Here is an 18924-nt window from a genome sequence, read left to right as displayed (position 1 = left end):
AGGACTTGAAACAGCAGTCTGCCATCCTAGGGTGCGTGTTAGTACAACCATAGGTGGTAGCAGGCTCACTTTTTCTTGGAATTATTGCTGTTCCCTCCACAGGCTTCTGAGAGTGGGCTGGCCGGTGACGCTCTGCCCGACCTTGGGTAAGATTTCTTGTTTTCAGCTTCCCTTGGGTTTCTCTCCCAGGGTCATTTTCTGGTAGTCCAATCCTAAGGAAGTTGCTGAAATTTCCTTTCAGACCCTAAAAACCAAGAGTTACTACAAAATTATGTTTCTGCTAGAAGCTGCTTTAAATTGAAAACAGATTTCTGATCTCTTCTGAGTAGCCGGGGTTTAAGGGGCACTGGGAGCAGGAGTGTTGGCCATTCATGATGCTGCTCGGCTGTAGGGCATGGAGCTGGGATGGAAGGAAGACAAGGTCAAGATCTTCCTGTATAGACACATGTATAATGTTTCTATTTGCGTTTGAGAGTGAACTGTCATTAGCTTGAAAAGACCAGCCTGCGACCAACCGAGCAACCCTTGGAAAAGCATTTAACTTGTCGAGTTTCAGTTTCTTTGTCTGTGAAACGGGAGGATTGAACTAAAACTAAATGGTCTCTTGGGAAGTTTCCAGTTCTGCAATTTCCCCTCCTTATTTACAAGGGGCAGCATAACTTTTGGCTGCCCATTTCAGCTTTGCTCTTTAAAATGTAGACTCATAAGCACTCTTGCTTTGAAGAGGAATCCAAGAAGACCCTGCACTGGAATTGGGCCAGAGGGCTGAGGGACAGGCAGGGGGGTGGGGCAGCTGCCCTTACACCATTTCAGGGCCCCGCTTGTCTCTATATTCCAGTGTGCCTGCCTAGAAATGATAGTTTATTTAATCTACTTGAAACCTCCAATGACAACACTTCAAGACTGCGAACCGTTCATCTGGGCAATTCCAGAAATGCTGAACGGCCACGGCCCCACCCTGGATTCAAGGGAGAAGTGTGGCAGATGCTTCTGGATGGCCCTGTTTATAGCTCTCTGACTCCTTCCTGCCGGGACCTTTCACAAGTCCACTACCAGGAAGCTGAGTCATCCGGGGGTCAGCTGGCGTGGCCAAGGTCACCGGCGCTGCCAGCAGCACAGATGGGGTGAACCCAGACGGGCTCCCTCTTTGGGGGGAGTGTCTGTGGGAATGGCAGGGTTGGGGAGCTGGGGAGGCTCCCAGTAGGATTTCCTCTCCATGGCATTCTCCTCCCCCACACGCTGGTTCAGGTTCCCTGTAGATGTCACCGTGAAAAACCTGTTTATGTCACTTCATTGCTTCCCTCCCTTTCTTCTCCTTTACTCCTGAATCCAAGGCAGGAGATCAGGACCACACAGATGCAAACGCAGCACGAAGAACGACCCTCTTTACAACTGGTGTTCAGGGCTCTCTGTCCCTGTGCCTTGCCTCCTGACACAAAGCAGGCTTCAGGTGACACTGGCCTCCTCAGGGCCTCCGTGCTCATCCCTGCGGCCACCTGCGCCCCAAGTCAGCTTCGCTACCTGACTCCCCTCAGCCTTTAGTAGTCACTCCCAGGGCCCCTCTCCGAGTGGAAACCAGCTCCCCTGCATTTGTCCTCACCTAATTTGGCTTCATGACATTCAGAGTTTAGGGTTTTTTAATTTGTAGGATTTTAGGTTTTTTTTTCCCCCTCTCCCCAACTAGACTCCTTGAAGGCCAGTTCAGTGCCTGCTCCCTCATGTCCAGCAGTCCCCAGTGGCCTAGTGCCTTTTAGGTGATGGGTAGAACTTTCTAGAAGAGTGACCATGAGGTTTTACCAGCTGAGACTTTTGCAGTCTTGGGGTCTCAGATTCATCCCTGGTTGAGTTTCCTCCTCTCACTTCTGGAATCCCCACTCATCCGACGGCTCTGGTTTGAATTATACACCTGAGTTCTTTGTTTCCCGCTGAGTTCCAGTAGCTGAACTTGGCCTGTATCTGCAGTCGTCCCTGGGGCTTGGAAATCCTCTTCCAGGGAGAGGGTTTCAGTAGGCAGATCTCATCCATGACTGAAGGTTTCTGCCATTCCCTTATCCGATAAAACTTAAAACGACTCTTCCAAAAGCTTAGGAAATAACTTGTGTGTATTGTCTAGCTTAAATTTAGCAAGTGGGTCCCGGAAGTGGCAAGTTGAACGTGCCAGTTATGTTCTCTGGGGTCCTTTCCTTAGAGCTGCAAGCCTGGTGTCTCTGGTGACCTTTCATCTTTCCTTGTATGAAAGGTGAAAGGCGTGTGAAGACAGAAGGAGAATTATTCCCTTGAGCTGTGACTGGGCACCAACCTGGAGCCAACTACATGTAAATCGTCCTGTGTCATGGAAATAATGTAATAGCAGTGTTTGTGCAACATCTGGGGAATTTACCGTGGGCCCCTAGTTTGGTCCTTAGTGTCCCTGAGATGCTGCACCTGGGCCCTGGTGGGACTGAAACCCTCAGCTGGTACTCTATGTGGTGGGCTGCAGACCGTGCTTTGTGCTGGGAACTCAGGGCCACAGCAAACAGAATTCGGGGCTTAAGAAACCTGCTTTGTAGCTGGCTGTGGGTGAAACTGAGTTCATCTCTGAAGCTGTGGAGGTCGTGTATTGAGCATGTGTTTGGGTGGGGCGCAGCGCTGGGTGCCGAGATGACAACAGGCCCTGCAATTTCTTTACGCTTCTCTCCAGCTTTTGTGGGAGTCGGACACACAGACACACCACCCGATGCGATTATAAGCGGACGAATGAGCAAGAGAAGGCTGGTGACAGGGCTGCTCTAAAAATCCTTTTTTTCTGTGGATAATAGGCTATTAGTGGGGCGTGCTTCACAAGGTGTGGTCTCTGTCAAGGGGGTAGAAACTGGATTTGTAGAAGCTGGCGGGACCACACCCAGTTTGGGAGATGAACACGGTGCTCTGAGGTGCCCGGCTCCCTGGCCTGTCCGGTATGGACAGTTGATGTCCAGATAGGTGATAGTGCAGAGTTCCAACTCTTCAAACAGGGCTCTCTCTCTCTGTTCTATCATGCTCATACTTATGGTGTGGAGGATTGGCCCTGTTAGGTAAAGTGAGACGCACTCCATGTAAATTTCTGTGCCCAGAATCCGAGGGACCAGAGAGCCTGCCACACCCATGGGCTGGGGAGACTTGAATCCTCCAGGGCTACCATGTGTCATGGAAGAGACAGCAGAACACACCAAGGGCTTCCCTGTGCTCAGTCCAGTAGCTGAACTTGGCCTGCATCTGCAGTCATCCCTGGGGCTTGCCTCGCACAGTTCAAAGGGTAGTGAGCCTTGAGCAATGGGGAGGGCTTTTTCCATCGTGGTGCACTTGGCTTCACCAGACCAGTTGGCAGTGGTCCCTGGCCAGCCGCGACCCCGGACTTTAACACTGGTCAGAGGTCCCCAGACCTGCTCTTGCCCCTGAGCAGCCAGGCCCAGTTAATGCACATTTGTTTGGAACTCTCTTGGCCTGTGTAAACTGATAACTAGTGATTCTCCCTGCCCCCCTCCCCAGCTAGCTTTCCAAGTCTCCTTTGTTACATAATCAGGATTAATTTAAGCAGGCTGGTCCGTCCATTTATAAATGGTTAGCAAAGAAAGGTGAATTAGTGGGGATCAGAACCCCTTAAGGGGTTTACCATGGGTGAGTCCCCTTGCTCTGCTGGGCCTTGTTTTCTCTTCTTTTAAGAGGGCTGTCAAGAGGGAAAGGCTGTTTGTGCCATACTCTGGTGTCAGTGTGTGTAGTGATTATAGGTGAGTCTGCTCCCAGCAAGGGCAGATTCTGGAGGGCTCCCTCCCGTGCCGGGAGAATCTTCCCAAAGAATTAGCAAAAATGACATCCTTCTAGGGATTTATCCAAGAAGACAGAAATAAAAGCAAGAGGCAGATATACACCAGACCCCATGCCAAGGGCTTTTATTGTTTTGGGAGGTTGGTGCCATTATGAGTCCCACTGGCAGATAGAGAAACAATCAGAGAAATGAAGTAACTTGCTCAAAGAAAGACACATGTCATTGAGGAGGAAGCTGCAGGCTGGGATTAGATGCTGGTGGGCCCCCAGAGCCTGTTCTGCTGGCCTTGGGCCTTCCTGGGGCTGTATATTCATTCCAGAGGCCACCTCACCTGTCAGTCAAGCTGTGCTGATCAGAAGAGATCACTGCTGTCCCTTCCCTATGAGGGAGCAGGGACTGTGGCCTGGGGTTTCCAACAGCAATACTTTGGGACTCCCGGCTTTCTGTGGGTGTGGCTTATGGTTTTATTCTGTAGTCTAATGAGATTCAATTCAAACCTGCAATAAAGTCCTCTGTGTCAAACAAGCATTTATCAGCAAGCAGGGAAAAAAACACCCATGCCTTCCAGCAAGATTAAGCTAGTCTTGGCTGCAGTGGTTCTTAGTGGGAGTGCAAGACATTCGTATTAACCTCCGTGGTAGTTTTCTCTCTACCAGGTAGGAGAACATACTGCAGCCTGTGTAAAAATAATTACAGTGAAGATAAAAATCTCTCCAGCACCTGCTCACTGTGCTGTGCAGGGTGATTGAGGCATGTAAGTCTCTCCCTTCATTCATCTCAGGAAGCATGTGAGCAGGAGGATTTTACTGATGAGGAGACTAAAGTTGAGAGAAGTTAAGTGACTCATCCAAGTTCATGCAGCTGAAAGATAGAATAGGATTTGGAGGGGGAAGTGGTTGAGGACAGGGCCATCTTTGTGTTCTCAGGTGTGTAAGTGAATGGATCAACTTCAGAGGGATCCTTCTGGCCTTTTTCTGCTGCCCCGGGGCACTTGTGTCCAAAAGGGTGGCTGCCCTTCCTTGCTGGGACCTGTCTCCTGTCTGTCTGGCGCTCCCCCAGCCCAACCCAACTCCTTCCCTGTGGCTCTTGGCCCTCTCAGTATAGTTTTCTCAGCCAGAATGTAAGTGAGCATTGGGTGGGTATTGAATTAGGGTTTCCTTAAGATTCTGTGATTGGGCTTTTCAGCAAAATACAGTAGAAGGCAGGTCTGAGGGCAGGGTCTGAAAACTAGAGGCTGGAGCTTGGGCCAATCACTGTTTCTTCCTTAGCAAAACAGAGTGGGGGGTGGCTGGAGGGGTGGCCGAGCTCTGAGATGAAAGGATAGCTGCTGGGGGTCCCTAGGATGCCCTTCTGGCTGCAGTGGAGAGTCCAGTGGAGAGTCCCTGAGCACCAGGTAGGTACCTGGATCCTGTCTCTCCCCTCCCCCCTCGCAGGGCGTGTCCTGTTCTGGGGCAGGTTGACTGATATTCTTCTGCTGCACCTCAGCCTGGACTCGGGTGTTAAATTTGTTCTCTTATGTGGCATTTTGATGCTTCAGCGACTTTACCTACATGCCAGAAAAAGAAACCCTTTTGCGGATGAGGCGTTTCTCTCCTCTGCCTCTGATGTCCTGTCCTTCCCTGGAAGTGGGTTGTTTCTAAGCCAGTGATGTTGATGAGGCTGGCCAGATCCATGGGAGGCCCTGAGTAGCCCAGCTCACTAGCCATGGTTAAAGCCTCTCTTCAAAGCAGCTTGACCACTGACCAGCCTTAGCCTTTAAATACTGAGCCTCCAGGCTTTTGTTTTGTAAGGTTGCCTCCCTGCCCATGACCTTGGCTGGTGAGCAGTTTAAGCTCTTTTCCAGGAGAGAGCATGGGTTCATAGTGAACCAGACATTATTGCCCAGTCCTGATGGGGCCAGAGGCCAAGCTGATAGCCAGGGTTGTGGCACAGAGAGAGTTGTACCCTCCCAGGGTTGGGCTGTTGACTTTGTTTGTAAGTAAGTAGACTGGGCAGAAAGACCCCTGGGGCTGTGTGGACCTTAAGAATTTAGGTGGCTGTGGCATAGTCACAGCTGCTGCTTCTTCCCCCACCCTGGGCACATAGGAGGTGGCATACATATGACCTGGTGTGATCGTGGAAGCAGAGACAGAAGAGCAGTTGCTCACTGCTAAGCCTTTAGCATACTTACCCTATGCAAGAGGTCGTGGAGCCCAACTACCTGGCTTCCCATCCTGCTTTTGTACTTTTTGACCTTGGAGAAAGTTGCTTGTCCCCTCTGTGCCTCAGTTTCCCCACTTGTATAATGAAGATTGGTAGCTGCAGCTATTACCATTTTTATTATTAATAATTATTTCATAAGCAGAGGCGTTGGGGCTCAGAGAAGTTGGTTTATACCCAGGAGTCAGATGTGAGACCAGAAAGAACTGTGACACAGGCCTCTGCCCCTCCAGCCCAGCACTGTCCCTTCCCTTTCTCTCTCTCAACGAGGTCACCCAGGGCACCCATGAAATCCCAGCCCACTTTGGGGGAAATCATTTTTTTTTCTTTTCTAAACGTTGAAGACCAAATTTTTCTTTTGATAAAATATACGTATATGTGTGTGTGTATTACATGTATATTCTCTGTATATATATTTTTGCCAACTGAGACGTATTTAAAAAAAGAGATCATTTGGAATTTTGAGCTTGTGAGTAAACTCTTTTGCTTCCTAGCGCTGCAGATGTCACAGTTCCTCTTACAGGATTTCTTTTTTTCTTTTTCTTTTATTTTAATTATTTTTTGTTAAATCATAACTTTGTACATTGATGCATTTATGGGGTTCAGGGTACTGCTCTTACAGGATTCCTTGCCCTGCTCCACTCTTGGTTCAGGGGTGGGTGGGAATGATGGTGGATGATGCCCTCATGCTTTATCTGGGATGATTTTTACAGTTTCCAAAGGGCCAGGGTGTGATCATCAAAAGCTTATGGTAGAGTCATATGGAAGGACCCGCCCAAATAGAATCCACCTGCCCAAATTGGACGTCCTACCTAGGAAAGGTGAATGGCGCCCAACCCCCACCCTTCTGACAGATGTCCCACCCAGGAGAGGGAATATGCCAACTCCCATCCACCCTAACCCACATGCCGACTTCCTTCTTGAGCTCCCCTCACCTGCACCCAGGTGGAAATAAAAGCTAAAGGCCAATGTTGCCCACAGAAAACCTGGACTCTTTTACTTTCATTCACGTTTCGGAATAATCTTTTATTTTGGGCCTTTGACCTCTCAGCCTGGTGTCCATCTTCTGTAAAGGAGCATGGGGAGAGAGCAGGCTTGGAGTTGGGGACTCTTGGAGCTTGGAACTGGGAGTGGTGAGAGTTTTACTGTGCGTGCTGCTCCTTGATGTGGTTTGGGCTTCTGTACTTACAGCCTGGGCCTCCCAAGGGTTCCGGAAGGTGAGACAGGCCTTTTCAAGGCCTACATGAGGTTTGTGGCTTTACTCTGGAGGATAATCCTTTCCACAAAACACTGTGCCCGAAAAATCCTCTTCCTCCTGGCTTCCTGCTGTGGGGTTTCCCTGAGGGAGGGCTCTGTAGGGATGAGCTCTCTTGGCAGGGATCCTTCTGTCCACGCAGCTGTGGGTGGGAGTTGGCCTTGTGTTTTGAGAGGGTCGCCAGCATAGTGCTGCCAGCCGGGTGACGGGGGAGTTTCGGGCCAGAGAGAGGACTATGGGAGAGACTTGGCAAATGAGGGGTTGGGAGGCCAGGGCCAGGGCCTGGCCCTGCGGTCTGGCCCAGTCATTCTACTATGGTTTGATTTAGGTTAGGAACAGCTGGTATACAGGATAAAAAAAAAAAAAAAAAACTTACCAATCTGGTTTTTAATGGTGAGGCAGACGCTGGGCATTAGTGGCTAATATCATTTGGCATTTTTCTAGCACTTTCTAGGCGACTGAATTTTATTCCTTTCTCTGGGAGAAAGTCTGGAACAGAGATTACTGGGTAGCCTTCTGGGGCCTAGCCTTGGTCCCCTGAGTTTGTTTGTCCGCTGCCCTGGGTCCCCCGTTGGACCCAGCTGAGAGGAGGCATGCAGCAAAGACTTTGGAATGAATGAAGGAGTAGATTGTGCTTGATCTTCTGATTGCTAAAAGTGCTACTTTGAATGTGAAAAGTTTCTTCTTTTTGAGAAATTGAGAGAGGAGTGTTGGAAATCAGGAGCAGCCCCCAGGTCAGGCAGAGAGGGACTTGTGGCTGAGTGACAGGTGCTGCAGGGGCAGGGCTGGCTGGCATGTCCTTTGCAGGCTCCCACCAGGCCCAGGCTGCCCTTTTCTCTCTGCTTTTCTGGTCCTGGGCCTGGATTCCAGGCTCCTCCTGGGTCTCTGTTTCCCATCTGAAACACAGCTGGGGTCGGGCTTAGCTGAGCTGGGCTGGGTACTCTCTCTCCAGGGCCTTGTAGCTCCTGTTACATGATCCTGCGCCAGCTCACCTGGGACGGAACACACATTTTCCACTCTCCCTCCTCCCCGCAGTGCGAGAAGGCCAACACAGCAGACCTCTCCTGTTTTGTCATCTTGGTGGAGAGTTTGCGACAGGGCCTGACCCTTTGCTCCGTCTGGCCTTGCTGGGAATTTATGGAGCATCTTCCCCAGGGGTAGCTCTAGAAGGGCAGAGCATGCAGTGCATGGCAGGGCCAGGTCAGAGACCCAGGTCCCTCATTTCTGGGCCAGAGCACTATCCCCCTCTCCCCCTAGCCCCCCTCTAGACCTGCAGGGAGGAGGAGCAGTGTCTTCACAAAAGCAGGGAGGGCGGGCCTGCTCTGCAGCCACGGCCAGTCTCCTCCTGGTCACCTCCAGGCTGCTGGCTGTTCTCCAGTGGGGCTGGAGGGTCTCTGACACCTGCATGGTCTCTGTGCTTCCTGCTTCAAGGGCTCAGTTTCCCATTGGCTGTAGCTGTGTGTTTTTACAAGTGTGTTCTGCAAAGTATAACTGAGTATTAAATGAAGAAAGGCTTGCATTGCCAATGACAAGTATTTAAGAAGTGCCCTGTAAAACCAGTTAAAGGAAGCCCTTAATATGCTAATGTGTTATATTCCAGGTAAAATGCAAATGTGGAAACTGACAGCAGGGAAGGGGGCTGAGGGGTGCAGCCAGGTCTTGGGCAGGAACTGAAACCCAGACAGGAAAAGCGATTTGTGAAATTCTGTCTCAAGGCTTTTCCACACACGCACCCACGTGTGTGGTGTATGTGTGTGTGTGTTTATTTTTAATCTTTGCTCCCTCTCTATGCATTCTGATTCATTCATTTCCTTTTTTCTCCTTTCCACCCTTGCTGCTTCTTTTTTTTTTTTTTAAATGTACTTTGTTTTATTTATTTATTTTTAGAGACAGAGTCTCACTTTATTGCCCTAGGTAGAGTGCTGTGACATCACAGCTCACAGCAACCTCCATCCAGCTCTTGGGCTTAGGCGATTCTCTTACCTCAGCCTCCTGAGTAGCTGGGACTACAGGCACCGGCCACAATGCCTGGCTATTTTTTGTTGCAGTTTTGGCTGGGGCTGGGTTCAAACCTGCCACGCTCAGTATATGGGGCCAGGGCCCTACCCACTGAGCCACAGGTGCCGCAGCTTTTTAGAGTATTTTTAAAATTGTAGTAAAGTATATGGAACAGAATTTGCCATTTTAAATTTTTTTAGGTGTACAGTTCTGTGGAATTAAGTACGTTCTTATTATTACGCAGCCATCACCACCAGCCTTCCACAGAACACTTTTCGTCTTGCAAAACCCAAATTCCCATGTCCATTAAACAGTAACTCTGTCCTGCTTCCTTATTGCCCCTGGCAACCGTCATCCCACTCGGCATCTCCGGGTGCCTTGTCTTAGCGGGATCCTACAGCGTTGGTAGTTTTGTGGTTGGCGCATTTCACGAGGGGCGTGTCCTCATGCTCCGTCCATGTTGTATACGTACCCTGTGTCAGCGTTTTGAGGCTGAGCAATAGTCCACCATGTGGACAGCCCACGTTGTGCTTAGCCTTTCCTTTTGCTTCCATTCACCCCCTGATGATTCCTCCCTCTTCTGGTTCGCAAAGTAGATAGCAAATGCCCAGCCCTCAGTTTTACATCTTACAGGCAGAGTCACTGAACATTAAAAAAAGAAAAAAAGACTAACTGATTCTTGATGCTCCAGCTTTGTCCACCGTAGCTCATTTCTTAACCACACGCCTTCCGCCCTCTCACCTCTCCTCTGAGGCTGCTGCAGGGCTGACCCCTCCTCTTCTCTTCTCTGCAGTTTGTTTTGGTCTGTGCCACCCTCCTCTTATCACATAATATCCTATTTACCCCATTGTCTTTTCCCCTCTGTACCCTGGTATCTACTCCAAGGGGGTTCTCCACGCAGGCAGGTGGAGCAAATGAAGGTGCTACAGGACAAAAGAGGCCCTGACCCCAAATTTGGCCTCTGTGGCTGTGGTGGGCCCAGTGGGCCACGTGGCCACCATCGCAGGTGCACATCATTAAATGTAGCCTGGAGGACCAAGAAGTCCACTGAGGGTCTGAAGGTACCCAGTTGTCCTTGCCTTTTCCGTAGAGGGTGGTGCACTTTTGTTCAATATTTTTTACTCCCACTGCCCCATCCAAATATCCCTTTCCATCCGCATGTGATGCCAGTCTCTGGGTGGCTAACTTGAACAGGTTTGTAAAGGACACACCCACCAGATGATGGCACAGCCCTTCCAGGTGTTTCCCAGCAGCTCCCTGGGAGCTTCTTAGAGCCCAAGGATGGCCACACCCCAAGTTGAAGGAGTTTACACCTAGGACCTGCTCTGCTCTGCTTGTGGCCCAGCAGATCACACCCAAGCCTGAGACACATGGACTTCATATTGATAGGGAAGATCTGCATATTTGTGTATCTCAAGACATTCATAATGACCCATGTAGACTGGTCAGGATTCTCCTGAGTTTTGGAGCCAGTAGGGTGTGTGTGTGTGGTGTGCGGGGGGTGCGGGGGGAGAGATCTAGTTCTATGTAAACAAATCTATATAGAATGATATTTATATCTAAATTTGTCTTTCAAGAGATCGAAAGATTTTAAGGAATTGGCTCACATGATTGTGGGGGCTAAGTCCAGAATCTGGAGGGCAGGCTGGGAGGCTGGAGACCTAGAGAAGTGCTCATGCTGCAGTTCAAGGCCAAAGACTCTCTGAAACACAATTTCTCCTTCCTTGGGGAAACTTCAGGGTTTAATTTCCCTCCTTGGTGGTCTTCAGCTGATTCAGTGAGGCCCAATCACAGTCTTTATTAAAACATTGAGGAGGATGATATGCTTTATGCAAAGTCTACTGATTGAAATGTTCATCTCATCTGAAAAAATACCTTCCCAGAAACATCCAGACTGATTTTTGATCAAATGTCAGTAGTAAGATTGACCCATAAAGTTAATCATCACACCCACTCACGTGCCTTTTGCACCCGAGTGGTGCCCTCGGGTTCCCAGAGCAGGGGAAGGCCAGGTCTCTGGCTCAGGGAGACAACCAAGCATAGGAAGAATTGAGAACAATACCAGTTAGATTTAAATCTAACAAAACATGAAATGTATGTTGAGGTGATGAGGTGGGTGAGGGCTGGAGGATTCAGGGAGATTTCATGGTAAGGACTGAACAGGTCCTTTTAGAACAGCGATTCTCAACCTGTGGGTCACAGCCCCATTGGGGGTCAAATAGGTTGCCTAAATATATCCTGCATATGAGATATTTACATTATGATTCATAACAGTAGCAAAATTACAGTTATGAAGTAGCAATGAAAATAATTTTAGGGTCGGAGGAACTGTACTAAAGGGTTGTGGCATTAGGAAAGTTGAGAACCAATGTTTTAGAACTTGGCAGTTTCAGGTAAGTGAGGACACAAAAGCCTTCAGAACCAGAGTGGGAACCGTGGGCTCATTGTGTGTTTATCGAGGACTCCCAATTTATGGAGCATTTTCACATACAGAGTTTGGTTTGCAACAGCCTTGTTTTTTTTGAATCGAAGATCTCTAGGCCTACACCGGATAAGGGATTTGTCAGAGGCCATGAAATAGTGGAATCATGGACCACAACAAGTTTCAAAATTCAAAAATTCACAATTTTCGAAATCTCAAAATTTTTGTAGTGACCACCATAGGACATAAGAAATACTTGCCAAGTAGAAAACCCACACTGGCTTGCCTCTCCTTTTCTTGGCCATGATGAAATTTATATGACTCTGTGTGTCTGGACGGGAGAGGGGCAGGGAGGGCTGGGGGTGCCCTCCAAGAGGCAGAGAATAAAGTTGTTTACCACGTGATCCTGTGAAATTGTGAAAATTGTGAAAATGGACTGTTTTCTTTCACGCTCTTTCTCTCTGGGTGTTCTTTCCCTGTTTACGACCCTCCTTAACGTCCATGTTCTGTTTTCTCTTCTCACCCACCCCCCAGACACGAATGCAGAGTTTGAATCCTGATCCCAAAGCCCAGTACACAAGTATCTACGGAGCCCTCAAGAAAATCATGCGGACTGAAGGCTTCTGGAGGCCTTTGCGTGGCCTCAATGTGATGATCATGGGTGCGGGGCCGGCCCATGCCATGTATTTTGCCTGCTATGAAAACATGAAAAGGACTTTAAGTGACGTTTTCCACCACCAAGGAAACAGCCACCTAGCCAACGGTATTTTGAAAGCGTTTGTCTGGAGTTAGAAAGCTCTCTTCTTCAACACCTCCTTCCCCGGGGTGTTCCTCCCTGTGACCCGGCGGCCTTAATGCCTCAGCTTCGACACGCTTGCTCACGAATAAAGAACTCTGTCGAGTCGTGTGTGCACACACACCCAGACACACGCACACACGCGCACACACATGCTTTTATTTTTCTTTTTTCCGTGTGTTCCCCTCCTTCGCTTTCTGAAGCCTGGGGACAGTCAGTGACAGAGGTGTTTCGGTTTTCATTGTTGTGTGGGTCTTCTTTGGCTCTTTTGCTTTTAAACATTCAAAAGCAATTAATGATCAGACATAGGAAAAAGCTTGACTAGCAACAAAACTTTTGAATGCTGGATTCCATAAAAACAAAAGTTATCTGGACAGCTTCTTTGAGACTATTTAAAAACTGGTACAACAGGTCTCTCCATCGCCAAGATCTAACTAAGCTTTAAAAGGTCAAGAAGTTTTATGGCTGACAAAGGACTCGCACCAGCGCAGAAGGCCTTTCCCATCTTAAGCTTCTGGGGATTTGGGAATTTTACCCCCATCCTCTTGCGTTTGTCTGAGTTGCATCTCTGCAAGCAAGGGCCGAGATCGTTTTTATTTGGTTGTTTTGAGGGAGAGAGGCGGGTGGGGGTGTAAGTTGGGCAGCAGCTCTTACGTAAGGCATGTTTTACTGGGCCGGGGCTGATCACTAGATTTCTTGTATGGGTGGGGCCGACTTTTGTTTCTTTTTGTTTGGGGATGCAGCAGGAATAATGGATAGCGATGCATAAAGCGTGCTTACTTTGCCAAAATTCATTTTTTAAATGTTGGAGAAGTAGAGACGATCAGCAGCAAATTTTTCCCTTCTCCTTTTGTTCTCCTCAAAAAGCATCCCTCCCGTCAGCAAACCTCGGTAACAAGTGCACCTGGCTGGTTTGTAGACATTTGGTTTTGCTTTTCAAAAAGGGTTCCTTTAGTGGGATTTATTGAGACAGTAAGAGCTACACTGTGATCCTACCCCTGAGTTCATGATGCTGGGGCCCTCCTTTCGCTGATACTGCCTTATGTAAGGGCTTAGCTCCTTGGAAGGGATTTGGCGGAACCCATTGTATGCTAAGTTCTGCCCAGTGCTGTTTCTTCAGCGGTATATGCTGTGGTTGCATTTTGATCTTTCTGGGAATAATTATAAGAGTGTGTGCAGGGCCCGGGAGGGGGATATCATATGCCTTTCTGAAGAGTTATCCTGGTATTCCCACCCCCTCAGTGGTAATTTTAATTACTGGGCAGTGTCACTGCAGAGGGAGGAAACCCAAAGCCAAAAGCCAAATTCCAGGCCTGGTCCTGGCTTTTGAAGTTCCTGGTTCTGGAAGGCGAGCCTGACTAGACCCCCAGATGGGGTCAGTCATTCCCCCAGACGAGTCAGAGCTTTTCAAACTCGCCCTGGAAATCTACCAGTTTCTGGTCTTCCTGACTTGCCCTGCTTCTGCCCATTTTCTTAAAAATGCCTGGATTTTAACCAAGGAATTTTCTTAAAAGATTTGTTTTCTTTTCTCCGTCTCAGCCGACTATATGGTATTATCTCCTTCCTCAGCTGAAGGTCAGAATGAGTCAATGTGTAGACAAAGGCAAGAGACAAGAGACAGTAAAAATTAGACAATGGAAAAACCACAAAGTGTGGTTTCTGGGAACCACTCAATGTTCACAAGTCTAGCTTTTCCCCAGGGTTGACAGCAGGGAAGAAAAGGAGGTTTCTTCAAGACTTAGATGTGGATGACTTGGCCTGTGTTCGCCTTCCCCACTTTTATCCAGCATTCCCCTGGGGTTTAGGAATCCTTCTTTACCTGGGTGGAACTGGTAGGACATTTTGCTTCTAAGCTAAGTCCTGGGTTCCATCTGCCTTTAGGTTCCAGGAACTTCCTGAGAACACCTGGTTCCCGAGGGTAATTTTTTGGAGTTTGTTTTGCAGGGATAGCTGGGAGTATGGCCACCCTGCTCCACGATGCGGTAATGAACCCAGCAGAAGGTAAAGTTTCATGGTCCCAGGGAGGGGCAGTAGGGGCTGGGCAGAGGGGCAGAGAAACAGTAGGGGTGGGGGACAGGGTGATTGCTGGCTCCCAGTCAGAGCAAGCAGGAGAATTGAATTCTTTACTGTGTTATTTAAGGTCTCAAGAAGGACATGAACATTTGAGCTTTACGGTAGTTCTGTTCTCAAAAACAGAACTGCTCAAGGGATGGTCCACAGACAAGCAGAATTGGCATCTCCTAGGAGATGTTAGCAATGCTAATTCTCAAGCCCAGCTCAGGCTTCCTGGATCAGAATTCCTCAGGGAGGGACCAGGAATCTGTTTTAACAAGCTTTCCTGGTGATTCTTTTGCATGCTTCTGTACAACTATAAATCGTGTGTGCATATATGCATGTGTACACACACACACGTGAATACACACACACACACGCACGCACGCACCCATACACACACACTTCTGGCCCTTGTTAAACTTTGTCAACCCTAGACAAATTTCAGGGGAACCCACTGGAGGCCATTTATTTGGGCTTGTTCAATTTGCTTTTCTATAAAGGTATTTGAGCACTTAGGAAAAGTTTCAAATATTTGTGAAGACAGAATAGTCTTATGAGCCCTTTGGTATCCATCACTCTGCCTCAGAAAATAACGTTGGGCCATTTTCTTTTAGCTATCTCTCCCCACATCACCTTTTCTTTTTTCCCTTTTGAATTTTGAGAGTATCCTAAAGCAAACCTCAGCTATATGGATGAGTTCTGTTAGCTTTTTAGCATCCTTGGCCAACTCGGGTTGCGTAGTTGAGGACCTGTTGGACCTGGTTCTAGAATGCCTGCAGCTGGGTTGTTTATTCTCTGCTTGGCAGTGGCTTTAGTTGAGATGTAGATCTCGCTGCCTTTTCTCCTTGTCATAAGAAGATCCCTTGGAGAGATAAGTTTCACCATTTTAGGTCTCGTGCTAGAAGTTTGTCTATTTTTTTTTTTTTTTTTTTGCCTTTGAAGGCTAGACTTTCTTGTTTGTTCTCAGCTGCCTCCCATGACTTAGCAGACAGGAGATTTGTTCTGGCCTTCAGGGCTGTGATGAGTCAGACTGGGGCAGGGGTTTCTGTCTCTTGGGTGCTGAGGTTTACCAGAGGGACAGGTGGAGCCAGGCACTCTGCTCCACCCACTTGGGTGTCCCCATTGCAGCAGGCAGCTTGAGACACAGGGGTGATCTACACCTTTTTCACTGTTAGTAGAGAGCTCAGAAAGACAGCCTGCTGTGTTTTATCTCACACATGTTATCTTTCTTGAGAAATGGATTTCCTTAAGTAAACTTACCTGCCTTCATTGTCCTATAATGAACAAGGACAATACCTGTGTTCTGGACAGTGTGCTTTGGGACAGGTAAGCGGAGTTCTTAGCTAGACAGGATGAGGGGAGGGAAACTCCTCGAGGAAGTAGTTCAATGAAAAACCTGAAATCCCCAAATAAATATTCTCTTACATAATATTATATATCTTGGGCTTCTCACTTTCTTTTTCGTAAAAATTTTTTTGGCAAGTCATACAGGGACCTGGTCGGTGACTAGTTAGCCTGTGTTAACCAAGCACAGGTTTTGTTTGTATTTTCTAAAGAGAGAAACAAGAGGCTTAACTCCTCTCTCTCTTTTTTTTTTTTAATTACTATTGATTTAAGGGCCTTATTTTTCTAAAAGTTAAAATCCATTGCATGTATCCATTTGGCAAAACGTGGGGAGCATTAAAGCTCTAAGTGAGGTTGTTGTTGAACTTGGGCAGACGTAATTCTAGTGTCTGTTCCAGCTGCACAGTGACACAGAGCTAATATCACTGTTAGAGGCACAGACCCCAGAATCGCAAGGGGATTTAACTTCTAGTAGACGAGCTGGGGATGCAAGCAGGGGGCAGGATTCAGATTTGTGGTGGGTGCTGAAGCTTCCTGCTGGGGGCAGCCAGGAGCCTAGAGATCAGATTAGCTCATCTAGCCCAAAGTGGCTGCCTGGCTTGGGGGACCCTTCAGCAATATTCAGACAAGAGAAACTTAAGGAAATAGACACTTTCCTGGCACTGGGTCTTAGAGATAAAAATGGAATTTTAGCATGGGACTGGCCAGAGTTGGCTGGCCCTGGTGGATTCTCAGGGGGAGGGAGGGTGCTGGGGCTGTGTGTGCTGGTTCCTTGTGGCCTGTGACCTGTGTGTCTAACTTGATTGTTTTCCTTTATGGCTCGGCTTCTCATCTCACTCCGACCTGGGGTGGGGCCAAATTGAACCCGCTGCCCTCTGCCTGCCCATCTGGCCTGCCCTGTCATCCTGATGACCAGTCGTGAAGCAGCGTCTACAAATGTACAACTCACAGCACCGGTCAGCCCTCAGCTGCATCCGGACAGTGTGGCGGACCGAGGGGTTGAGGGCGTTCTACCGGAGTTACACCACGCAGCTGACCATGAACATTCCCTTCCAGTCCATCCACTTCATCACCTACGAGTTCCTGCAGGAGCACGTCAATCCCCACCGGGGGTACAACCCGCAGTCCCATATCATCTCAGGCGGGCTGGCCGGGGCCCTTGCTGCAGCTGCTACCACCCCACTGGACGTCTGTAAAACCCTGCTCAACACTCAGGAGAACATGGCGCTCTCCCTGGCTAACGTCAGTGGCCGGCTGTCGGGCATGGCCAATGCCTTCCGGACGGTGTATCAGCTCAATGGCCTGGCCGGCTACTTCAAAGGCATACAGGCACGTGTCATCTACCAGATGCCCTCCACTGCCATATCCTGGTCTGTCTATGAGTTCTTCAAGTACTTCCTCACCAAGCACCAGCTGGAGAATCGAGCTCCCTACTAAAGGAACAGGCTGTGGGAAGTGATTCCAGAATCTTTTATTCTTAAGAGGCATTCTGTGCCTGCTTCCACGTCCTTGCTCTCATACCTAGATCATTTTTTTGCAGGGTGCTACCTAGGGTCCTTTTTCTCCCCTGCTGCCTTAGAGAGAGGAGAGGGCAGGATGGCCGGTCAGCAGGAGGCCGTCCCCAGGGACATCTGAGGTGGTGGTAGTGGGAAGGACTTGGGAAGGGGAGTGAGAAATGGCTTTTTCTCTTCCTCTTCAAGTAGGAATGTAGCTTTTCCGCTTCACTATGGCAGTCTCTTCCCTAGATCCTTAGATCACCCAGGAGGGAAGAAAATAATGCAGTGAGTGAAAACGTGAAGGAAAGAAAAAATTTTTATGTATATAAAAGTTCCATTACGCAATATAAAATAGATGGATAATGTTTATCCTTTATTTTTCTACGTAGAAGTTTTTGAATGTGTGTGTGTGCTTGTGTGTGTCTACACATAGTATTACAGCTGGGACTCTCAAGCTGTTCTTTAAAAAAAATGAGGGGTTGAATTTTTCCATCAGGTTCACTCAAAAGGCACCAAAGTACTAGATCACTGAATGTGACCCCATAACTGTGTTCAGCACCCCTGCCACCGCCCCCATGGAAGTTTCACTTGAATGTAAAATAATAAATATTAACTTTGTATTTTGAATTTCTCTTTTTATAGGGGGAAAAAGGTACGTTGAAAAAAATCAAAATAATGATATATTACTTGCAGCTACTTTTTTTTTTTTTTTTAAATTCAATCAATCACCTTCCTGTGCCTTTTTTCCCTTAGTCTTTCCTAGAAATTCCAGGACCGAAATCCAGCCCTGGCACATTTTCTCCTGCTGTGTACACACACGCACACATACTGGGTGGCAGGAGCCCTTATACTGCGGGATGGTGGGCTCCAGTAGAATTAGGATGACTTGTCTTAGCCTACTGAGACCGATTCCTCCCCTTGTGGTGAGTGACGTGAATGTTTGCCTCCCTGGGCCAGCACTTAGAAGCCCTTGATATGCCAACATTTGGCTACTTGTGGGGCAGGTCATTGGGATAAATCTTAGGTCTTAGGCCTTTCTTTCTACATGAACCTTTTAACTCAGGCAGTTCAGATACCTTGGCCTATGTGTATCTCCTAATCTCTTGTGTTTCCCAGTACAGTGTGGGGATTCTTAAAAAAATATAGCAAGCATACCTCCAGCATTTGTCTGTCCCTCTGCCCTGTCCCAACCATTAATCTCCCTCACCCCCTTGCTGCATAGTGACAGAAGCCAGGTCCTGCCTCTAGCCAGGGCCCTGCTGCTGAGGCCTGACCTGGCCCCTCATGCCTGGAGTCAGGAGATGCTTCCCGGAGCTGTTCTGCGGCCTCGTCACCGAGAACACGGGGCCCCACAGCCTTGTCGTCTGAAATGGTGCGGACTCAGATTGTTGCAGAGAGAAAATACAAGCCCGCGTCCTCTAGCTACATCTGATGTGCTGCCAGACCTCTGTCCAGGGAAAAATGACGAATCACCGTTTCCTTTTCTGAGCCCTCACCAGAGCCTGTCTTTACAGATGAGCGGGAAGCGTGTGGGTGTTTTCGTTTTGGTGCACCCGGTCCTACCTACCAACACAG

The 18924-nt window shown here is 48.4% G+C and overlaps 1 protein-coding gene across 2 annotated transcripts in view; it reads left to right on the top strand.

The window, feature by feature from the left end:
• Positions 1–17969, top strand: part of SLC25A37 (solute carrier family 25 member 37) — a 42736-nt gene extending 24767 nt beyond the window's left edge. Inside the window, exons 2-4 of one of the 2 annotated variants that reach the window (XM_023515566.1) lie at positions 12193–12421; positions 14399–14455; positions 16770–17969. In XM_023515566.1, coding sequence (XP_023371334.1) covers positions 12193–12421; positions 14399–14455; positions 16770–17290 — 807 coding nt within the window. In that variant the 3' untranslated portion in view covers positions 17291–17969. The remainder of the gene's footprint in view (positions 1–12192; positions 12422–14398; positions 14456–16769) is intronic. The other variant, XM_003793964.3, reaches the window with a different exon arrangement.
• Positions 17970–18924: the final 955 nt, after the last annotated feature.

The sequence above is a fragment of the Otolemur garnettii genome, unplaced genomic scaffold, assembly GCF_000181295.1.
Source record: "Otolemur garnettii isolate 467f Iridium unplaced genomic scaffold, OtoGar3 scaffold00074, whole genome shotgun sequence".
NCBI lineage: Eukaryota > Metazoa > Chordata > Mammalia > Primates > Galagidae > Otolemur > Otolemur garnettii.
The sequence above is the reverse complement of the archived record's forward strand: the minus strand, read 5'-3'. Positions and strand labels throughout refer to the sequence as shown.